This window comes from Peromyscus leucopus, chromosome 5 (genome assembly GCF_004664715.2).
Source record: "Peromyscus leucopus breed LL Stock chromosome 5, UCI_PerLeu_2.1, whole genome shotgun sequence".
Lineage (NCBI taxonomy): Eukaryota > Metazoa > Chordata > Mammalia > Rodentia > Cricetidae > Peromyscus > Peromyscus leucopus.
The window spans coordinates 126,243,254-126,261,339 of record NC_051067.1 but is presented as its reverse complement, the minus strand read 5'-3'; the positions used below and the strand labels follow the sequence as shown (position 1 = coordinate 126,261,339).

Here is an 18,086-nt window from a genome sequence, read left to right as displayed (position 1 = left end):
TTCTCCAATATTTCATTTTTCCTTTCCCTGATTTCTTTAAGTGATTCATTCACTTCCTTTTTAAGGACTTCTCTTATCTTTATAATGTTGGTCTGAAGGTCTCTTAATTGTGATTCAACTGTGTTGGAAAATTCTGGGCTTGCTGTAGTAGGATAGCTGGAATCTGATAGGGACACTGGTCTGGCTGTTGTTGATTGTCTTCTTATCCTGGTGTCCACATATCTTGTTTTGAAGTGATTGTGGGTCTAGGTGCCAATTTCTCAGTTTGTCTTTCTTGGATGAGTGTTTTGTTCCCTGATTTCTATTTGCTCTCTGGTCTTCTGCTCTGTGTGGCTCTCTGGTCTTCTGCTCTATGTGACCTGTGGTTGAATATGGCTTCTCACTGCAAGTTGAGGGCTGGAAATCTTGTGAGTAGGTGTGGCTTTTCCCAGCAGGGAATATCTGCCCAAGTTTGGGGCTGAAAAAAGGGAAGTGGGAAGAAAGCTTGGGGATAGTGTTGAGGACACACTGAGAGAGTGGAGGAGATCTGTGGGCAGGTAGCCTACATGGACTTCTGGCAGATGGGTACCCTTTGTTTGAGCAAGAGGTCTCTACCCAAGTTGGAGGCTGCAACACAGAGATGAGGAGGGAAGTAGGATTAGGGATCATGTTGGGGGATTACTGAAAGAATGGAGGAGTTTGACAGGTGAGCAGCATACATGGATTTCTGATGGCTGGCATGACCTCTGGTCCAGCAGGGAGTCTTTGCCTCGGTTTGCTTACCTATTCTTCTGGCTGGTGTGGCCTGAACTTGAGCAGATGATAGCCATCTGACTAGGGGGAGAAGATAAGGCTTTGGAGGTGACAGCTGTAGGGTTTGTGGGGATTGTGTCTGTGGGAATGTAGGGAGAGTGGAAATTTCATGGACCGGTGGCCTGCCTAACTATTCATGGGCTGGTGTGACATGCACCTGAGCAGGGGATGTCTGCCTGAGTTTGGAGCTGAAACACAGCCATATTTCTCTTTTTCTGAATGGGAATATATCCTGTGCCGTTGTATGGTGGAAATCCTTAATTTGTTTCTTGATTTTACAAGATGTGACAGTTAAGAGATTGTCTTGATTGTCAGAAGAGACTTTGGGCATTTGCACTGTTTGGACTGTTACAGATTATGAGGATTATTGAAGTTAGACTAACTGCATTTTCATTTTTTTCTTTTTTCCTTATATTTATTCTTCTCTCATAAAATGCATTCTGATTGCCACTTCCCCTTCCTCTACTACTTCCAGCCCCCTCTAATCCACATTTCCCCAGATCCACTGGTACTCTCTTTCCCTTCATAAAAGAGAAGGCATTCCAGGGATATCAAACACATCATAACAAGGTGCACTAAGACTAGGCACAGGCTCTCATATCAAGGCTGGACAAGGTAGCCCAATAGGAAGAAAAGGGTCTCAAGAGCAGGCAAAAGTCAGAGACACCTCAACTCCTTTACTTAGGAGTCTCATAAATACCCCAAGCTAAACAACCATAGCATGTATGCAGAGCCTGGCACAAAGCCATGCAGGCTCCATGATTTCCACTTCAGTTTCTCTGAGCCTCTATGAGACCTGCTTAGTTGATTCTGTGGGCCATGTTCTCCTGGTTTGCTCAACCCTTCTGGCTTCTACAATCCTCGCCCCATCCTTCCACAGGATTCCTGGAGCTCAAGCTAATGTTTGTATAGGGATCTCTGCATGTGCTCCCGTCAACTGCTGGAAGAAGCCTCTCTGATGGCAACTGGGCTAGGTACCAATATATGACTATATCAGAATATTAGTTATAAATCATTTTATTAATTTTTTTTCTTGGTGAGTAGTTTTTGGTTCTATCTTGGTTCTCTGATCCATCCAAGTTCCAGTTCCTAGCCATCTAGGCAGTGTCAGCCATAGGCTTCTTCTCACAACTTGGACTTCAAGTTAGATCAGTCATTGGTTGTCCAATATAGAAGCTCTGAGCCACCATTGTCCCAGCATAACTTACAGGCAGGAAAAGTGTGAGTCTAATGTTTTGTGGCTGGCTTAGTATCCTAGTCCCATCACTGGGAGCCTTACAGAAGATGGCTGGTTTAATCTCCATACTCTTGATTACTAGGAGGCCTCACTAGTGTCACCCTTATAGGTTCCAGGAAGTTTGCACTTCACTGTTTCCATATCCTACACTTAAAGGTCCTCTATTCCAGTCATCTCTCCCTGTATTCACCCCCTCTGTCCCTTCCTTACTCACCTGATCCCTCCAGTTCCCATCCCCACCTGCCTCCAGTGTGGCCACAAATTCTACCTCCTCTTCTCAGGAAGATCCATGCATCTCCCCTAGAGCCATTCCTGTTACTTAGCCTCTCTGCACCTATGGATTGTACTCTGATTGGCTGTGATTATTGTGATTGTACTTTACTTAACTGCTAATATCCACTTACCTATAAGTGAGTACACACCATGTTTGTCTATGTGCTTCTGGGTTACCTCACTCAGGATGATGAGAACTCAAGAAACTAGATAACAACAAACCAAGTAATCCATTTATAATGGGGTATACCTCTAGACAGAATTCTCAGTAGAGGAATCTAAAATGACTGAGAAACACTTGAAGAAATGTTGAACGTCCTTATCCATCAGGGATATGCATATCAAAACTATTTTGAGATATCACCTTACACCTGTCAGAATGGTTAAGATCAATAACACAAGTGACAGATAATGCTGTCAAGGACATGGAGCAAAGGGATTCATTATTGCTGCTGCAAGTGCAAACTTGTATAGCCATGTGGACATCAATATGGAATTGTCAGAAAATGAGGTATCAATCTACCTCAAGACCCAGCTATACCGTTCTTGAACATATACCAAAAAGACGCTCCTCCATCCTACCACAAGGACACTTGCTCAGCTATGTTCTTAGTGACTTTATTCATAACAGCCCGAGACTGCTATGTCTATGAGATATTGTGTTGATTGATGATTGATGTGGAAAGGCTCCTCCACTGAGGGTAGTAATACTCCTAAGAAAGTGGGCCTGGGCTGGAAAAGGGAGCTATCTGAGCATGAGACAGTAACTAGGCAAGAGAGAATGCCAGGAAACAATCTTTGCTCATGGATTTTGCCTTCAGTTGCTAGCTTGAGTTTCTATCCCAACCTTCTAAAACAGTGGACTTGAATTTGACAGAATCAGCCAAATAATCCTGTTCTTTACCTAAGAATCTTTTGGTTAATGGATTTAATCACAGCAACAGAGAAGCAAATTAGAACAAAAATGGGATACCAAAAGTGATTTTGTTGCTAGCTCAAACCAGGGAATGTTGTCTTTTGGAAGAATGTAGAAGATATTAAGACTTTAGGTGGCAAAAACCATAGAAACTTGTACACAGAACTTAATTGACTATTTTTGTAGGACCAGGAAGATGGGGATGTTGAGAGTAATGGTAGGAAGTAGACATCGGGATCATAGGATTTCAGTCAAAAATAGATAGACTCCATAAAAAAAATTGAGCTAGAGGTCATTTGTGTAATGTTTTGGCTCTAACATCTTTCTTATTCTGCTTATGCCCTGGACATTTAGTAAGGCAGAATTAAAAATTTCTTAAATGGAATATTGAATTTGTTGGATGGTCATTAGTGATTACTCATTTAGGTCTACAGTGAAAAAAAGAAGACAAATAATGCAGAAATAAGTGAAAATGAAAAGGTAGTTTCAGTTATCATATCTATATCTTTTTTTTCAGAGTAGATTCAATAATCTACTCTTTTTCCCTATCATATCTGTATCCCCATTTCTTTCTTCCTTCCTTTCTTTTTTTTCAAACTAGAACCCTGAATCTAATCTACTTTGTTCAGCTTCTTTCCTTACCATTACCAATACAACTTGTAACCAACTACCCTAAACAATTACAAATATCCATAACCCATTGAACAACCAAAAATCATTCACCCTACCTCCTGGGAACATGGGTGTCATGTTCTTAAATTTACTTCCTGCTGTCTGAGGGTGATAGCATCTTTAGGGGACCATGAAAAGAAAAATTTGGATTAATTGTCAAGTTCTGCAAGAGGTGGCTGTATCATTTGTTGTCCAGTCTATTTGTAATGGGAAAGTGTAGGACTCATCTCAAGTCCTGCCTAGAGTAGTCTGTGAGACTGGATCATCTCAGATAGTCACCTTGAAATTGTCCTGAGAAGTTTGTAGTCCAAAGTCCATCTTTGGGTGGTGTTTGTTAATTTAGTAGAATTATCATAGTCCTTGTGGAATCATAGTAGTGTGGCCCCATCATCTTTTTGGAGACCAGAGATTATATTAGGTCAGATTATTCCTTTTCTTGGTAATTTTTTTCAAATAGTTCACACTTCTTCTTTGGATGCTTATTTGTCCGAAGGTCTTTAAGTTCCTCAAGATGGTTGTTTTTATTTTCCTGGAAAGACAAAAATAAAACCCTCCCCAACCCTAACTTTGGGGAGTTTCCCTTTTGGCAAGTTATATCTGATCAAATGAAAAGCATTTGTTAGTTTTATAAGTTAATTTAGATTGAATGGTCATGCTGATTGATGAACTACCACCTCTTCTAATCAAAAGGTCTTTCTTGTTCAAATCTAATCTTTATCAGTTTTGATTTCTGGTTTCTCTTGAAATTTTTGCTTTATCTTCTAAAGCTCTTCTATTATCCAGAACTGTATGGTGTAGCTAGAGTTTTCCTGCCTTGCCCACAGTCAAGACAAATCTTTGTCACCCTCCAGTCCCAAAGCCGCTCAGACCCAATCAAGTAAACACAGAGACTTATATTGCTTACAAACTGTGTGGCCATGGCAGACTTCTTGCTAACTGTTCTTATATCTTAAATTAACCCATTTCTATACATCTATATCTTGCCACGTGGCTCATGGCTTACCGGCATCTTCACATGCGGCTTGTCCTGGCAGCGGCTGGCAGTGACTCTTACTCAGCCTTCTACTTCCCAGAATTCTTTTCCTCCTTGTCTCGCCTATACTTCCTCCTGCCTGACTATTGGCCAATCAGTGTTTTATTTACTAACCAATCAGAGCAACACATTTGCCATACAGAACATCCCACAGCAGTATGGTTTTTTACAATAAGCATTAGGTTCTTTAATTGCTCTGGGAAGGAATTTCCTCTGTGATGACAGGAAATGACTTAACCAAATTTGTCATGGGGCCTCTTGCAGATGTTTGCCATGGGCAAAGGGTTGCCTTTCTATCATTTGTTGATCTACATTTATTGGTTCAATGTCTGCTTTGCCACGCCTTCTACATACTTCAGAAGGGAGGGAGTGTTCTGTTTGGATCATTCTTAGAAAAAACTGTTTCTAGGAATGCCCTGTTTACAATCCTTTTTTAGGTGACCTTGTTTACCACAATTGAAACACAAAACATTTTGATTTTTCTTCAAACCTCTTGAAATCACCTCTCCTATCCAAGCATCATCATGGTTATGAGATTCAATATTGATTGTATTGGGCAGTGGTGGTGCACACATCCCAGTACTTGGGAGGCAGAGGCACGCAGATCTCTTTGAGTTCGAGGCCAGCCTGGTCTACAGAGTGAATTCCAGGACAGGCACCAAAACTACACAGAGAAACCCTATCTCAAAAAACAAACAAAACAAACAAACAATGTTGATTATCTCAGCTTCATTCCTCCAAGGGTGTTGATCTTGCCTTTAACAGCCTAATTACCCTTTTGCATTGTGCATTAGTATTTTCAAAAGCCAGAGGTTCAATTATTATTTGTCTAGATTCTGAATTTGGTATCATTCTATTTACTACTGAAGTCAGTCTTTGTAAGAAATCAGTCAAGGTTTCTTTCAAGCCCTGTATAACTTTTGTCAATGACTCAGTTTTCTTTCCTACTTGTTCAATTCTGTCCTAAGCATTCAAGGCTGCTGCTTGGCATAAAGCCAGTGTGTGGTCATTATATCGAGATTACCTTTCTATATTAGCATAATCTCCCTCCCCAAGAAATTGGCCTTGGGAGATTGCCATACCTCTAGCCCTACTTCATTGTTCAATGGTTTTAGCCTCATCTTTCCACCAGGTTTCCATTGTAATTGAGAACCAGGCTTCAAGACTACTGTAACAAGTCTCCCCAGTCTTGAGGAATAATCCTATTACTAGTTGACCATGAGTTTAACATCTGCTTCACAAAAGATGAATGTATGCCATATGAGACTATCACTTCCTTGAATCTCCTTAAATCTAATATTTGTACAGGAATCCATTCAGCTCTTACACAGCCTTGGGAATGTCTATCATTTGGCAGTCCCTGTAACATTACTGGATAAATAAAGGTTGGGTATTTCAAAACCTCAGGCTGTTCCTCTCTAACCTTATAATGCAATCCTGAGCTTGGTTCTCATTTAAATTCCTCTTGTCTGGGTCTGAATATCTTTGTGATCTGTTTTAATAAGTTTTTCTAAAACTTGTATCTTGGCACTCATATTAACCAACTTTTTTAGTGATAAAACAAAAATATAAAACAGATATTTATAATTGGCATTACATAAATCCCATCTAAATTAATTATCCTCTCATTTAATTGCTCCATTTTGAAACTGTCAAGTATTATACAGAGACCTAACACCCTCCATTGTAATAGCGTTTCCCAGTTTTTAACATGGGGAAAAAAAAAAAAACTCTTAGCTAATTCCTTCCTTTAAGAATTTCCAATTGTCTCACCAAATCTGCCAATGATGACAGTGAAGACATGAGGCTGACTGCTCTGTGTAGTACAATAGAAGCCCAGGCAGTTTTCAAGGCAGCTACCTAGTGTGGCAGCAGCTTGGTGAGGGTGTCCAGGGAAACCCCACAATCTACTGGGAGAGGGAAGCCAAAGATCCAGCTGTCTGTATGGGGGAACGTGTGAATGTGGCTAACTCCTGCAGTTTTTGGAGCCCAAAAGCCTGTGGAGTTTGCTGCAAATACGCTACAACAGAAAAATTCCAACTCACTCACAAGCTTGTGGAAAAGAAAGAAAAACCTTAGCCTGGGGTTAGTGACTCCAGGTACGTGTAGCTCCAGCCTGTGCCTGTGGCTGCAAAGCCACAAGGAGGCAGCTTTTTCCTGCATTTGTGCCCCACACTGGGTGTCACGTGTAGCTCAAATTCTAATTGGTCTTAATAATAAAAACCCAGAGTCAGATATAGGGGTAAATGCTGAAAGATCAGAGGGGGAAAGGAGCAAGCCACAGCCACTTCTCACCTCAGCAACTCTTCAGTCTGAAAGCGGGCTGAGCTCCTATCTCTTCCCACCCTATATTCCTCTTTCTGCCCAGCCATATCACTTCCGGTCTTCACCTCCCTAGTGTTGGGATTAAAGGCCTGTGCCTCTCAAGTACTGGGATCAAAGGCAAGAGATCCTAAGTGCTGAGATCAAAGGTGTGAGCCTCCACTACCTGGGTCTGTTTCTCTTTTAAACTGATCTTCCTGCTTCCTCCTCCCAATTATTGGGATTAAAGGTGTGTGCCACCACTGCCTGGAGTCTATGGTTAACTAGTGGCTAGCTTTGCCCTCTGATCTCGAGGCAAGCTTTATTTGTTAGAGCACAAACGAAATATCACCAAGTAGGGATTGTTGCAGACTGTGAGGATTATTGACGTGACTAAATGCTTCTTCTTCATGGATAAGCATTATCCTATAGTGACCTGGGTCTGAATGTAGTTGATTGAATGTAAAATCTCCCAGATAATATGATGTATTTGAACATGTGTCTCTTTTTGGTGACTTTCTTTTGATTGCTGGTGAAACCTTTAGTAGGAGAACACTTTCTGAATGACATTCATCATTGTGGATGTGATATGAGTCTCCATGCCCTCAGCCCATTTCCTGGTCTTTGTGTCTACTGTGTAGTGGTTGAAACTAATCACCCAGCTTCCTTCTTCTGCCTTCACCACCATTATAGACTCCTTCCCAAAATCACATAATTTAGAATTGCTATGGCAATTGCTATTCAGTGCTAAACCAGTTTGCTAGCCTGATTTTTTTAAATTTGCTTGTTTGTTTTTGAAGACAAGGATTGTCTCTATAGCCTGGGCGATCCTGAAAGTAGCTCTGTAGCCCAGGCTGGCCTCAAACTCAGAGATCCCCTTGACTCTGACTTCCAAGTACTGGGATTAAAGGTGGGCCAACATTCCTGGTTTTTGTTGTTGTTGTTGTTGTTGTTGTTGTTTTTGTATTATTCTGTAATGGGCCTGGAATGTAAATTTTTTTCCCATGGCAAGCATATGCTGTTGTACTGAGCTTCACTCATATCTTGAATTTTAAAATTTGGCAGATAGTGTCATTCTGTTTTCCAGGATGTCATGTATTCATGACATTAATACTGACTGAGCCTTCTGAGTTATTGGATTGCAGGTATATCATCTTCTTCCTGCCTGTTGTGTGTTTCTTTCTTTTCTTTTTTTTTTTTTTTTTTTTTAATGAAATAGAGTATTTTACCCGTATGCATGGATATGAACCACATGGGCACCTGGTCCTCACAGTAATCAAAAAATGGTCTCAGAAACCTGGAACTTGGAATATGGATAGTTGTGATCCCCTGAGTAAGTACTGGCAATTGACCCCACCTAGATGCAAGACCAGCCAGCAAGAGCTCTTTACTATTGAGCCAACTCTTCTGCCCTATGTTGATTTGATCAACATTTATATTGCTAATGTTTTTAAAATCTGACCATTTGTAACTGTTCAACATGCAGTTCCTTTTAGTAAAATATTATTGATATTACACTTTAAATTGGGACATTTCAGTTTTCTGGAAGATGAATATAGAACTGGAGTGAATATATAACTTTGTGTAGAAATGTCACTAAAAACCTCTGAGTTCTTTCTATCTCTTTTGTTTGTTTGATTTTTTGAATGAGAGACAAGGTCTTAATATGTACTTCTGGCTGTTTTGGAACTGACTGCATAGACTAGGCTGGCATTCAACTCCAAGGCAGATATACTTGCCTTTGACTTCTAAGTGCATGTCCATCTTATTTTTTTATTTAGTAATTGTTCATACAATTTTTTTCATGTGTACTCTGTACTGTTGTTCTCTTTACTTGTTTCTGTATGTTTTTTAATGGCATTTCTCTTGCAAGATGATATCCCATTTCCAGGGTACAAAAATGACAGAGGTGAACCTCCTATTCAGTTTCCTTTTAAAGTGACTTGCTGATTACATTATAGTATCTATGTCATGGAATTAGTGTGGGGAGCACCAGAGTTATATGACCATACTGTCAAATATATATTTACATTGTTGTAAGTGTCATGCTTTCTGTTGTTCACATGTATCGGATATTTTAGAACGCAGTGACCTATGATGATGTGCATGTTGGCTTCACTTGGGAAGAATGGACTTTGCTGGATCGTTCCCAGAAGAATCTCTACAAAGATGTGATGCTGGAGACCTACAGGAACCTCACTACTATAGGTAAGAGGGAATTTTCTTCAAGTTTTCAAGTAAGGAGACAAATTTGATTGAGAAAGAAAAGTGAGGTGAATAAATCAGGCATGGTTTTAAGGTTCACTGATGATAGTAACTTAAATTTTGCAGTTTTCAATAATATACCGTACATTTTCTGGTTCTATATTTTAGGATACAGTTGGGAAGACCATAATATTGAAGAACATTGTCAAAGTTCTAGAAGACATGAAAGGTAATTATCACCTGCAAGCTAAGACAAAATGTGCCTCTGGAGAAATTGTAATGTGTCCTGAAAGTTTTAAACAAAAGCAACAGTGTAAATAAGCACAGCTTAATATGCATTGATGATTATTAAATTCTCACAAAACTATATACCTCAATTTCAGGTAGGTGAATTGCATTTGCAAGGCATTCTTTTAGGAAAGAAGACAAGGAAACAATGCCTTAACAGATATCACCATTTGAATCATAGCTGCATGAGAGCTATGCTGCAGAACTGTCAATCTATTTAGTTTCATAGCACTCATAATACAAAAGTTATGCAGATTGAAGAGGTGATAAGTATATCCTCCAAAACCTAATAAACAAATGGTTCATAGTAAAGCTAGTGTTATTCATATCCTTATTGTGACTGTGATAAGTGACTGTGAGAAGAGCAGTTACAGTGAAGAGTCAAGGGGTAGTTGTGGAGGAACCTTAATCATTATACCACATGTCTATGAGAAACAGAAAGTCCAACTGTGAATTCAATGTGGAAACCTTTTAATTTTTATTCTTTCTTTACTAGGCATATCATATGTCACTCTGGATACAAGCTTTATGAGCATAGGGATATAGACAGATGTAACATACCTCTCTATCAGCACAATTAGAAGATATGGTACAGTTCCCATGTTGAGTATACTTGTCGAATTTGATTCAAGTATACAAGTAATTGGTTTTTCAGCTTCATTGTTAGTACATCAACAAACTCAAACTGCAGAAAGCCCTGTGGGTACTAGGATTGTGTAAAGACTTATGTTTGTCCTAGTTAACTTAGTAAATATAGTATGACCCACAGTATAGTAAAATTTATAAATGCAGTAGGGTAGTAAAGCTCTGAGTTTTTCCAGTTCTCTTCAGATGTGTGAAAAATCTCATATAGAAAAAGATTCTGTAAATGTGAACCCCATAATAAAGGATCTTACAATCACAGGCATCTTCAAACATTTAAAAAAAATCTTAATGAAGGGGAACAACATGAATGTTAACACAGTGATAAAGCCTTAAGATCTGATTCCTCTTTACAATTGGACCAAATTGTAAAATTCATTTAGATGCAATGATTCAACATTGTATTGAATGTGGTAAAGCTTTTATATGTGCCAATTATCGTTGCAGACATGAAAGAAGCCATAACGCAGAGAAACCTTCTGTATATACTCAATGTGTTAAAGCCTTTGCATATGACAGTCATCTTCAAAGACATGAAAGAACACGTACTGGAGAGAAACCCTATGAATGTAATCAATGTGGTAAAGCATTTGCTTATGACAGTGCTCTTCAAAGGCATAAAAGAACGCATACTGGAGAGAAACCCTATGAATGTAATCAATGTGGTAAAGCCTACGCAAGTCACAGTAATCTTCAAATGCACACAAGAACGCATACTGGAGAGAAACCCTATGAATGTAATCAATGTGGTAAAGCCTTTACATATGACAGTCATCTTCAAATTCATAAAAGAACACATACTGGAGAAAAGCCCTATGAGTGTAATCAATGTGGTAAAGCCTTTGTACGTCATAGTAATCTTCAAATGCATAAAAGAACACATACTGGAGAGAAACCATATGAATGTAATCATTGTGGCAAAGCCTTTGTACATCAAAGCAATCTCCAAATGCATAAAAGAACACATACTGGAGAGAAACCCTATGAATGTGACCAATGTGGTAAAACCTTTGCTCATCAAAGTATTCTCCAAATACATAAAAGAACACATACTGGAGAGAAACCCTATGAATGTAATCGATGTGGTAAAGCCTTTGCTCATCACAATGCTCTTCAAATGCATACAAGAACACATACTGGAGAGAAACCTTATGAATGTGACCAATGTGATAAAGCCTTTGCAAGTTACAGTAATCTTCAAATGCATAAAAGAACACATACTGGAGAGAAACCTTATGAGTGTAATCAATGTGGTAAAGCCTTTGTACATCACAGTAATCTCCAAACTCATAAAACAACTCATACTGGAGAGAAACCCTATGTATGTGACCAATGTGATAAAGCTTTTGCACATCGCAGTATTCTCCGAATACATAAAAGAACACATACTGGAGAGAAACCCTATGAATGTGATCAATGTGGTAAAGCCTATGCCCAATATGGTAGTCTTCAAATGCATAAAAGAACACATACTGGAGAGAAACCTTATGTGTGTAATCATTGTGGTAAAGCCTTTGCTTTTCAAAGTGCTTTTCAAAGGCATGAAAGAATTCATACTGGAGAGAAACCCTACGAATGTAATCACTGTGGTAAAGCCTTTGCTCATCATAGTGCTCTTCAAATGCATACAAGAATACATACTGGAGAGAAACCTTATGAATGTAATCAATGTGGTAAAGCCTTTGCACGTCAGAGTCATCTTCACTTGCATAAAAGAACACATACTGGAGAGAAACCCTATGAATGTCATCATTGTGGTAAAGCCTTTTTACATCATGGTAATCTTCAAATACATAAAAGAACACATACAGGAGAGAAACCCTATGATTGTAAACAATGTGGTAAAGCTTTTGCACTTCACAGTGCCCTTCAAATGCATGAAAGAACACATACTGGAGAGAAACCCTATGAATGTGATCAATGTGGTAAAACTTTTACACAACATGGTAATCTTCAAATGCATAAAAGAACACATACTGGAGAGAAACCCTATGAGTGTAATCAGTGTGGGAAAGCATTTAAACGCAGCCGTAGTCTTCGAAATCATGGGAAAATTCATACTGCAGAGAAACCCTAAAAATAGTCATTGTGATAAAGTTTTGTATTTTATACAGGAATAAAACTTTTTGTGTACAATCTATCTGTTAAAGCCTTTACATATTAAAATAGTCTTTGAGTACCTGTAAAAAAATACTGAGGGAATTATTATTATAAAGTATTTGGTAATGTCTTTATCCAACACACTTGCATTCAGTTACACAGAGGTATTTATTCTGTAGAAAAAAATTGGCAGTATCAACAACCTGCTCAATTTTTATTTTGTCTATTTTTATGTTGTTTTCCCCTGCAAACTCATGGAAAAAAATAATTTATCACTTTATGAAGCCCTACAAGTACGGTAAAAGGCCAGCCAAAGAAATGCACCCTGATCCTGAAACCAGAGCCAGTGAAAGACACACACTTTGGCCCTGAAATCAGAGCCAAAAGAACACACTCTAGCCCTGAACAACTGCACATGAAACCAACGAATTCCTGGTCAGGAAAACCAACCAGTCCTTGAGCACAAACCAACCAATCACTAAGCATGAAATCTGGCCAATCTCTGAGCTAATTCAAGCTCAGGGATTGAAAATCGACCAATTCCCACCCTGAAAACCTTATCCTAGGAAAAACTAGGCCCCTAGGAAGTCCCATGTAAGCCCCTCTGCCTGTTCAGCTTGTAGCTGCTCTTCTCCTCTCTGACAGAGGTATCCACTCGCCTGGATTTTTCACTCCCAGATAAATCTCTTGAATGAGTTTTGGGTGAAGACCTTCTTTCACCAGAGCTGAGCAGAATCTCTTCCAGGAGCTCCTTATGGGAGTGGAGCAGAGAAGCAATGGACACTTCTGCTGGGAATCTCCATTATGGGATTGAGGCAGAAGTAGCAACTTGTCACCAGAGCGGGAGCAGACTGCCTCATTTCTGCAAGGGTTTCCCCCTTAGTAGAGTGAAGTAGAGAATTACCAACTTGGTCTGGAGCTGGGAAGAAATGGATATCTCTGCTGGGAAGCTCTCATAACAGAGTGGGGCAGTGTTGCCACATCCTGAAGGGGACCATCCCACACTAGAACACAGGTATGGCCTGACCTCCCAATAGTCAGTATTCCTTTCTCCTCACAGCTTTAGGAATCCAGAGTACCTTCCCTTCACAGCTGCACATATAGCCTGGCTTCCAACAATCAGGGTACTTTTCTCTTCAGAGCTGTAGGTTCCCAGTGTACCTATCTTTCACAGCTTCAAGTCTGTCCTTCTTGGCTCTGGCCAACTTCCAATATCTTCTCCATTCTTGTCCCACCTTTATTTTTCTTGAGTATAACATTTGATGGTCAGCTGTTTAATGGCTTCCCATAGCTTTGGGTCATATCTTGGTGTGCCTTTTTTTTCTTTTTCCTCGTAGCTTGTTTTAACACACCTTGTCTACTGTGTCTATATCTTAAGCATTCTTTATCTATTTTTATCCTTGAGTGTATCACATTTCCTTCTTGTCTCAGGACCTTTATGTGTGCTGTTTGTTCTTCCTGGGATGTTTGGCTCCTTGTTTCTTTACCCCCTGCCCCTCCAAAGCATTTGAGGATGCCAGGGAACCCAATAGTATGGGCTGGTTTTGTTTTGTTTTGTTTTGTTTTTTGGTAGTTCATGAAATTGCAAACATCCTGGCCTTGGATGTAAGTTATAGGCAGATCCCTGAGCTTGGGGACAGAATTCCTTTTCACATCAGCTCTGCAATGAACCCTAATGAACAGAGTCTAGACCAGATTAACTTCAGGTGCTTCTGAAGTGCCGAGACTGGCTCCCACCCTCAGTCTACCATTTCTGATATGTATCAGGACTGTAGCATATAAAGTTCCAAGCTTCTCGTTTTCTACATGAACAAATGATTTCAGCATATGGTGATGTTTAATTGATTGATGGATAGGTAAGCATAACCAGAAATCCTTGAGACCAGGTTTTCCATATAGCTTAGTCTTCTCAGCTAAGGCCACTGTCTAGGTTTTCTGGTTGGTCCTTGAGTTGTGTTTTTTGTGTTCCCTTCTTTCTTTTTGGTGTAAAAGGATGTGTGTGTGTGTGTGTGTGTGTGTGTGTGTGTGTTTCGTGATGCATGTTTGTGCCATTGAAATGTACCAAGATGTGTGTTAACATTCCTTTCCAGTCCTGAGGCTAGAACTAGCCCAGATGAGCTGCCCTGGTACTGATACTTAGTGGCCCAAGCTAATGGGAGAGGAGAGCTGAGTCAGGTGGCATGTAAAATTGTCATGCAGTAAACCCAAGCTGCATAACCCAGACAGCATAGAGCATGCCACTTATACTGCAGCCTCTTGCCTCAGTGGGTGTGAAGTTTCCATAGCTTTGTCAGCCCTGCTGAGGATGCTGAAGTTGTGATCTTCACAGCATTTCCTGAAACAAGGTAGAAAGTGCTCTGAACTACACAGAGTTCTGCACCATTCAGCACCCTCAGGATGGTCCTGACCTCTGGTCTGAATGATTGTTAATCTCAGCCTGAGAGGAGCTCAGACACCTTTGTGACATAGCTACTGTGTTTAACAATTTCTTTATTAAGCTCTTATAATCATGCAGTACCATAGCCCACTACATTTCTTAACTGAGCTTGCAAAACGGACAGGCAGTTAATGGAGAGGCATTTTTGCCATTCTTTGGCTGTGTATATTTGCAAAAACTCAAGTACAGTGTTACTTGCACATGTTGCTGGATGTAAGCCTGAAGGTACATGGGTTTGTTTACGGCCTTTCCTGCCCACATCACAATCCAGACTGGCTGGGGCTGTGTTGGTTGTGTATGGAGCCACCCAAGAGTTCTTCCCCTGGTCACCTGTAGGGCTTGTCTAGCTTTGTCAAGGAGCACAGGCCCAAGGCCTAGAAAATAGGGGTGTGGGTGTGCAAGAATCACAAAGGCATTGCAAGTAGGTCCTACGTTGCCTCTCCAAGGTGGCCTTGAATTTGACAAGGTGATGACTGGCAGGTTGAGAAAACAAACATAGCACCAAGCTGAGTGCTGACTTAGAGCCTTGTTGTCTGCTCACATCCTTCTGCACTCCTTGCTCCTGGGGTCTGGAGCTATTTTAGTACCTGTCTTTTGCTTAGAGCAGATTGCAGGTACCTCAGTGTAGAGGCCTGGTCTTATTTCTTCTGAGAACTGCTTGGACTCTAGACATTTTCTTTGCCTAGCAGGCATTTTTAAGGAGCCTGACTTAACACAGACACAAACAGGATGATGCCTCTACCTACCTGTCTGCAGGCCGAATTACTCTTGCATCTACCAGCTCAGGCTTATGAGAAAGGTGAAAGGTTTTGGGTGCTGCTAATGGAATGCCAGCTTGAAAGAGCTTATGAATGTTTTTGTTTGTTTTTCATGTATCGCAGTCCACCCCTTGGCTTTCAGTGAAGAGAATAGGGCTTTTCCAAGTGAAACTTGAAAGTAAAATGAAAATAAAGATCACTAACCTCAACTGGAACAGTAAAATTTTTTCAAAAGTAACATTTCACAAGGAGCAGCCTTTTATAACATTTAGGAGTTTTTTGCAAATTAGTGTGGCCAGCAATATGTTAGGAACATTGGCAAATAACAGAACACAGGAACAAATACAGTCACTGTTGCTGAAGGCTAGTTAAAACAGACACCGTTTTATCTAGTGACAGAAATCAGACTATGGTCCAGTGGCTGGTGTAGCTCTTTATGCTGCTGGAAGACAGCCCTGCAAGGATTTGCTGGCAGGAGGTTAGGGAATCATCTGTGGATGGAGTGTGTTGTTTGTATGTGTATTCTAAATCTGCACTAACGTTCTTAGAATATTTCTTGCTGCTGGCCCCACATTCATGGGTGGATGCATTTAACATGCTTGTTGCAGCTTTGAATAGCAACAAGCTAATTCTTAATGACTTGAGTGCCTATAGATCAGGGATGAGATGCATTGATTTGATGGTATTTCCAGGCAAGAAAATATATGAAGCACCTGGCAATGAGTTTAAGTAGAGAATTGGCATACAAGGAAGAGGGTAGAGCTTTTTTCCTTAACTATCTGTTTTTTGTACTCTGTGTGTTTGTTTCTAGTCTGAAAGTAGCCAAAATGCTCAGAGAAGATGCTAATGGGAATGAGTTTCTTTCTTTTTTTGTTTCCCTCTAGAACCTGAGTATAATTGAAAAGGCCTCTCACTCAAGCATGATAAACCCCAGCTTGCAATGGCAGACACTGAAACAAAACACGCAGACTGCCCATTTTGAGTATCAGATCCGAGTGACCTGTGATAACCACTGCTACAATGACTTTCATTGCAGTGAGTTCTGTCGGCCTAGAGATGACTCTTTGGACACTATGCCTGTGACCAGAATGGCAACAAAAACCTGCCAGGAAGACTGGATGGGTCCTGAGTGTAACAAAGGTATGTGTCCATGCAGCTGGATGGATTGACAGATGCTATTGGCTGTCACTTTTGGTGCCAGGTTCTCACCTGACAGCAGTCAGGTGGCAGGGTGGGATGTTACTGTTATCTTAGACCAAAGCATGAAGATGCTGTGTGTAGAAGATAATGTTGGTGCCCTGTCCAGATCCCCTCTACCAGCTGGTGTCCCCATCCCCAGCTGCTGTGACTGTTGGCTCCTAACAGCTCACAGCTGCTCCTCGTCTAGGGAGTTGTCCTGGGCCAAGCAGGAGCCGCTCTTCGCCATCCCTGCAGCGGACAGTTGCTAAGTGACTGACACAGGAAGAGGGTGTCACAAAGGCCAGCCCCTTGCTTTAACACTGTGGGATAAGATTCACACTGCAGAGGTTCCCCTGGGATCTCGCTGAAGTCAGGTCCCAGCTGAGACCACATCCTTGCTCAGCTGCTCCTTCAGCCTCGTCCGCCTCCCCATTCCTTTCTCCTGTTAGCACATCTCCTCAGACTCTGCTTCTGAGGAGCCTGATGCCAAACAGGATCAGACAGTGCCATGAGGAGTAACTGCCCTGAGTTCATGTGTCACTGCAGCAAGCTTCACTGGGCATCTTTGAGGCTGTGGCATTAAAGGAGGGAGGCGGTTGCCTTGTATTTTCATATGCCTTATAACTGAGGAGTCTAAGCGTTTTGAGTCCCTACTGTCTTTTGTCCCTTCTACTACTAAAAATAATAATTCTGGTTCCTAGCAATAGAGTTGGGGATCCTAGCTCATACGCTAATCCCCTCATGGACATATAATGTGCCTTGCTGATTTGCATAATAATTAGATAAACTCCTTTATTTATCTTTGAATTGTAAGGGATGGGGCATGAGAGGGCATGTGGTCTCTTGAGCAGTATTCCTTTCTTCAGTCGCTAATATGACAGTAGTTTGTTTAAAGGATGGGTTTGATGACAGCAGGAATTTCTCTGGCTATTTTAAATAATTGTATTTTAAAATTGAAAAGCAATTGTGTAAGTTCTCTAATGTCAGTGTTTTGTTTTGTTTTTTCCTAAATGTCTACTTGATTTCTTCCTTCCTTCCTTCCTTCCTTCCTTCCTTCCTTCCTTCCTTCCTTCCTTCCTTCCTTTCTCTCTCTCTCTCTCTCTCTCTCTCTCTCTCTCTCTCTCTTTTTCTTTCTTTCTTCTTTCTTATGAGCAAGTATAGATTGCTTTGTGAGGCTACTTGGCTACAAGATTAGCCTGCCTTGTTCTTTAGCCCATGAGATTGTTGAAACCAGGCATTTGATGGGAGGCTCA

The 18,086-nt window shown here is 40.6% G+C and overlaps 1 protein-coding gene across 1 annotated transcript in view; it reads left to right on the top strand.

Moving 5' to 3' along the window:
• Positions 1-12,828, top strand: part of LOC114682470 (zinc finger protein 431-like) — a 29,174-nt gene extending 16,346 nt beyond the window's left edge. The window contains exons 2-4 of the mRNA XM_037206349.1: positions 9,306-9,432; positions 9,598-9,658; positions 10,807-12,828. Of these exons, the coding sequence (XP_037062244.1) occupies positions 9,306-9,432; positions 9,598-9,658; positions 10,807-12,436 (1,818 nt within the window). The 3' untranslated portion in view covers positions 12,437-12,828. The remainder of the gene's footprint in view (positions 1-9,305; positions 9,433-9,597; positions 9,659-10,806) is intronic.
• Positions 12,829-18,086: the final 5,258 nt, after the last annotated feature.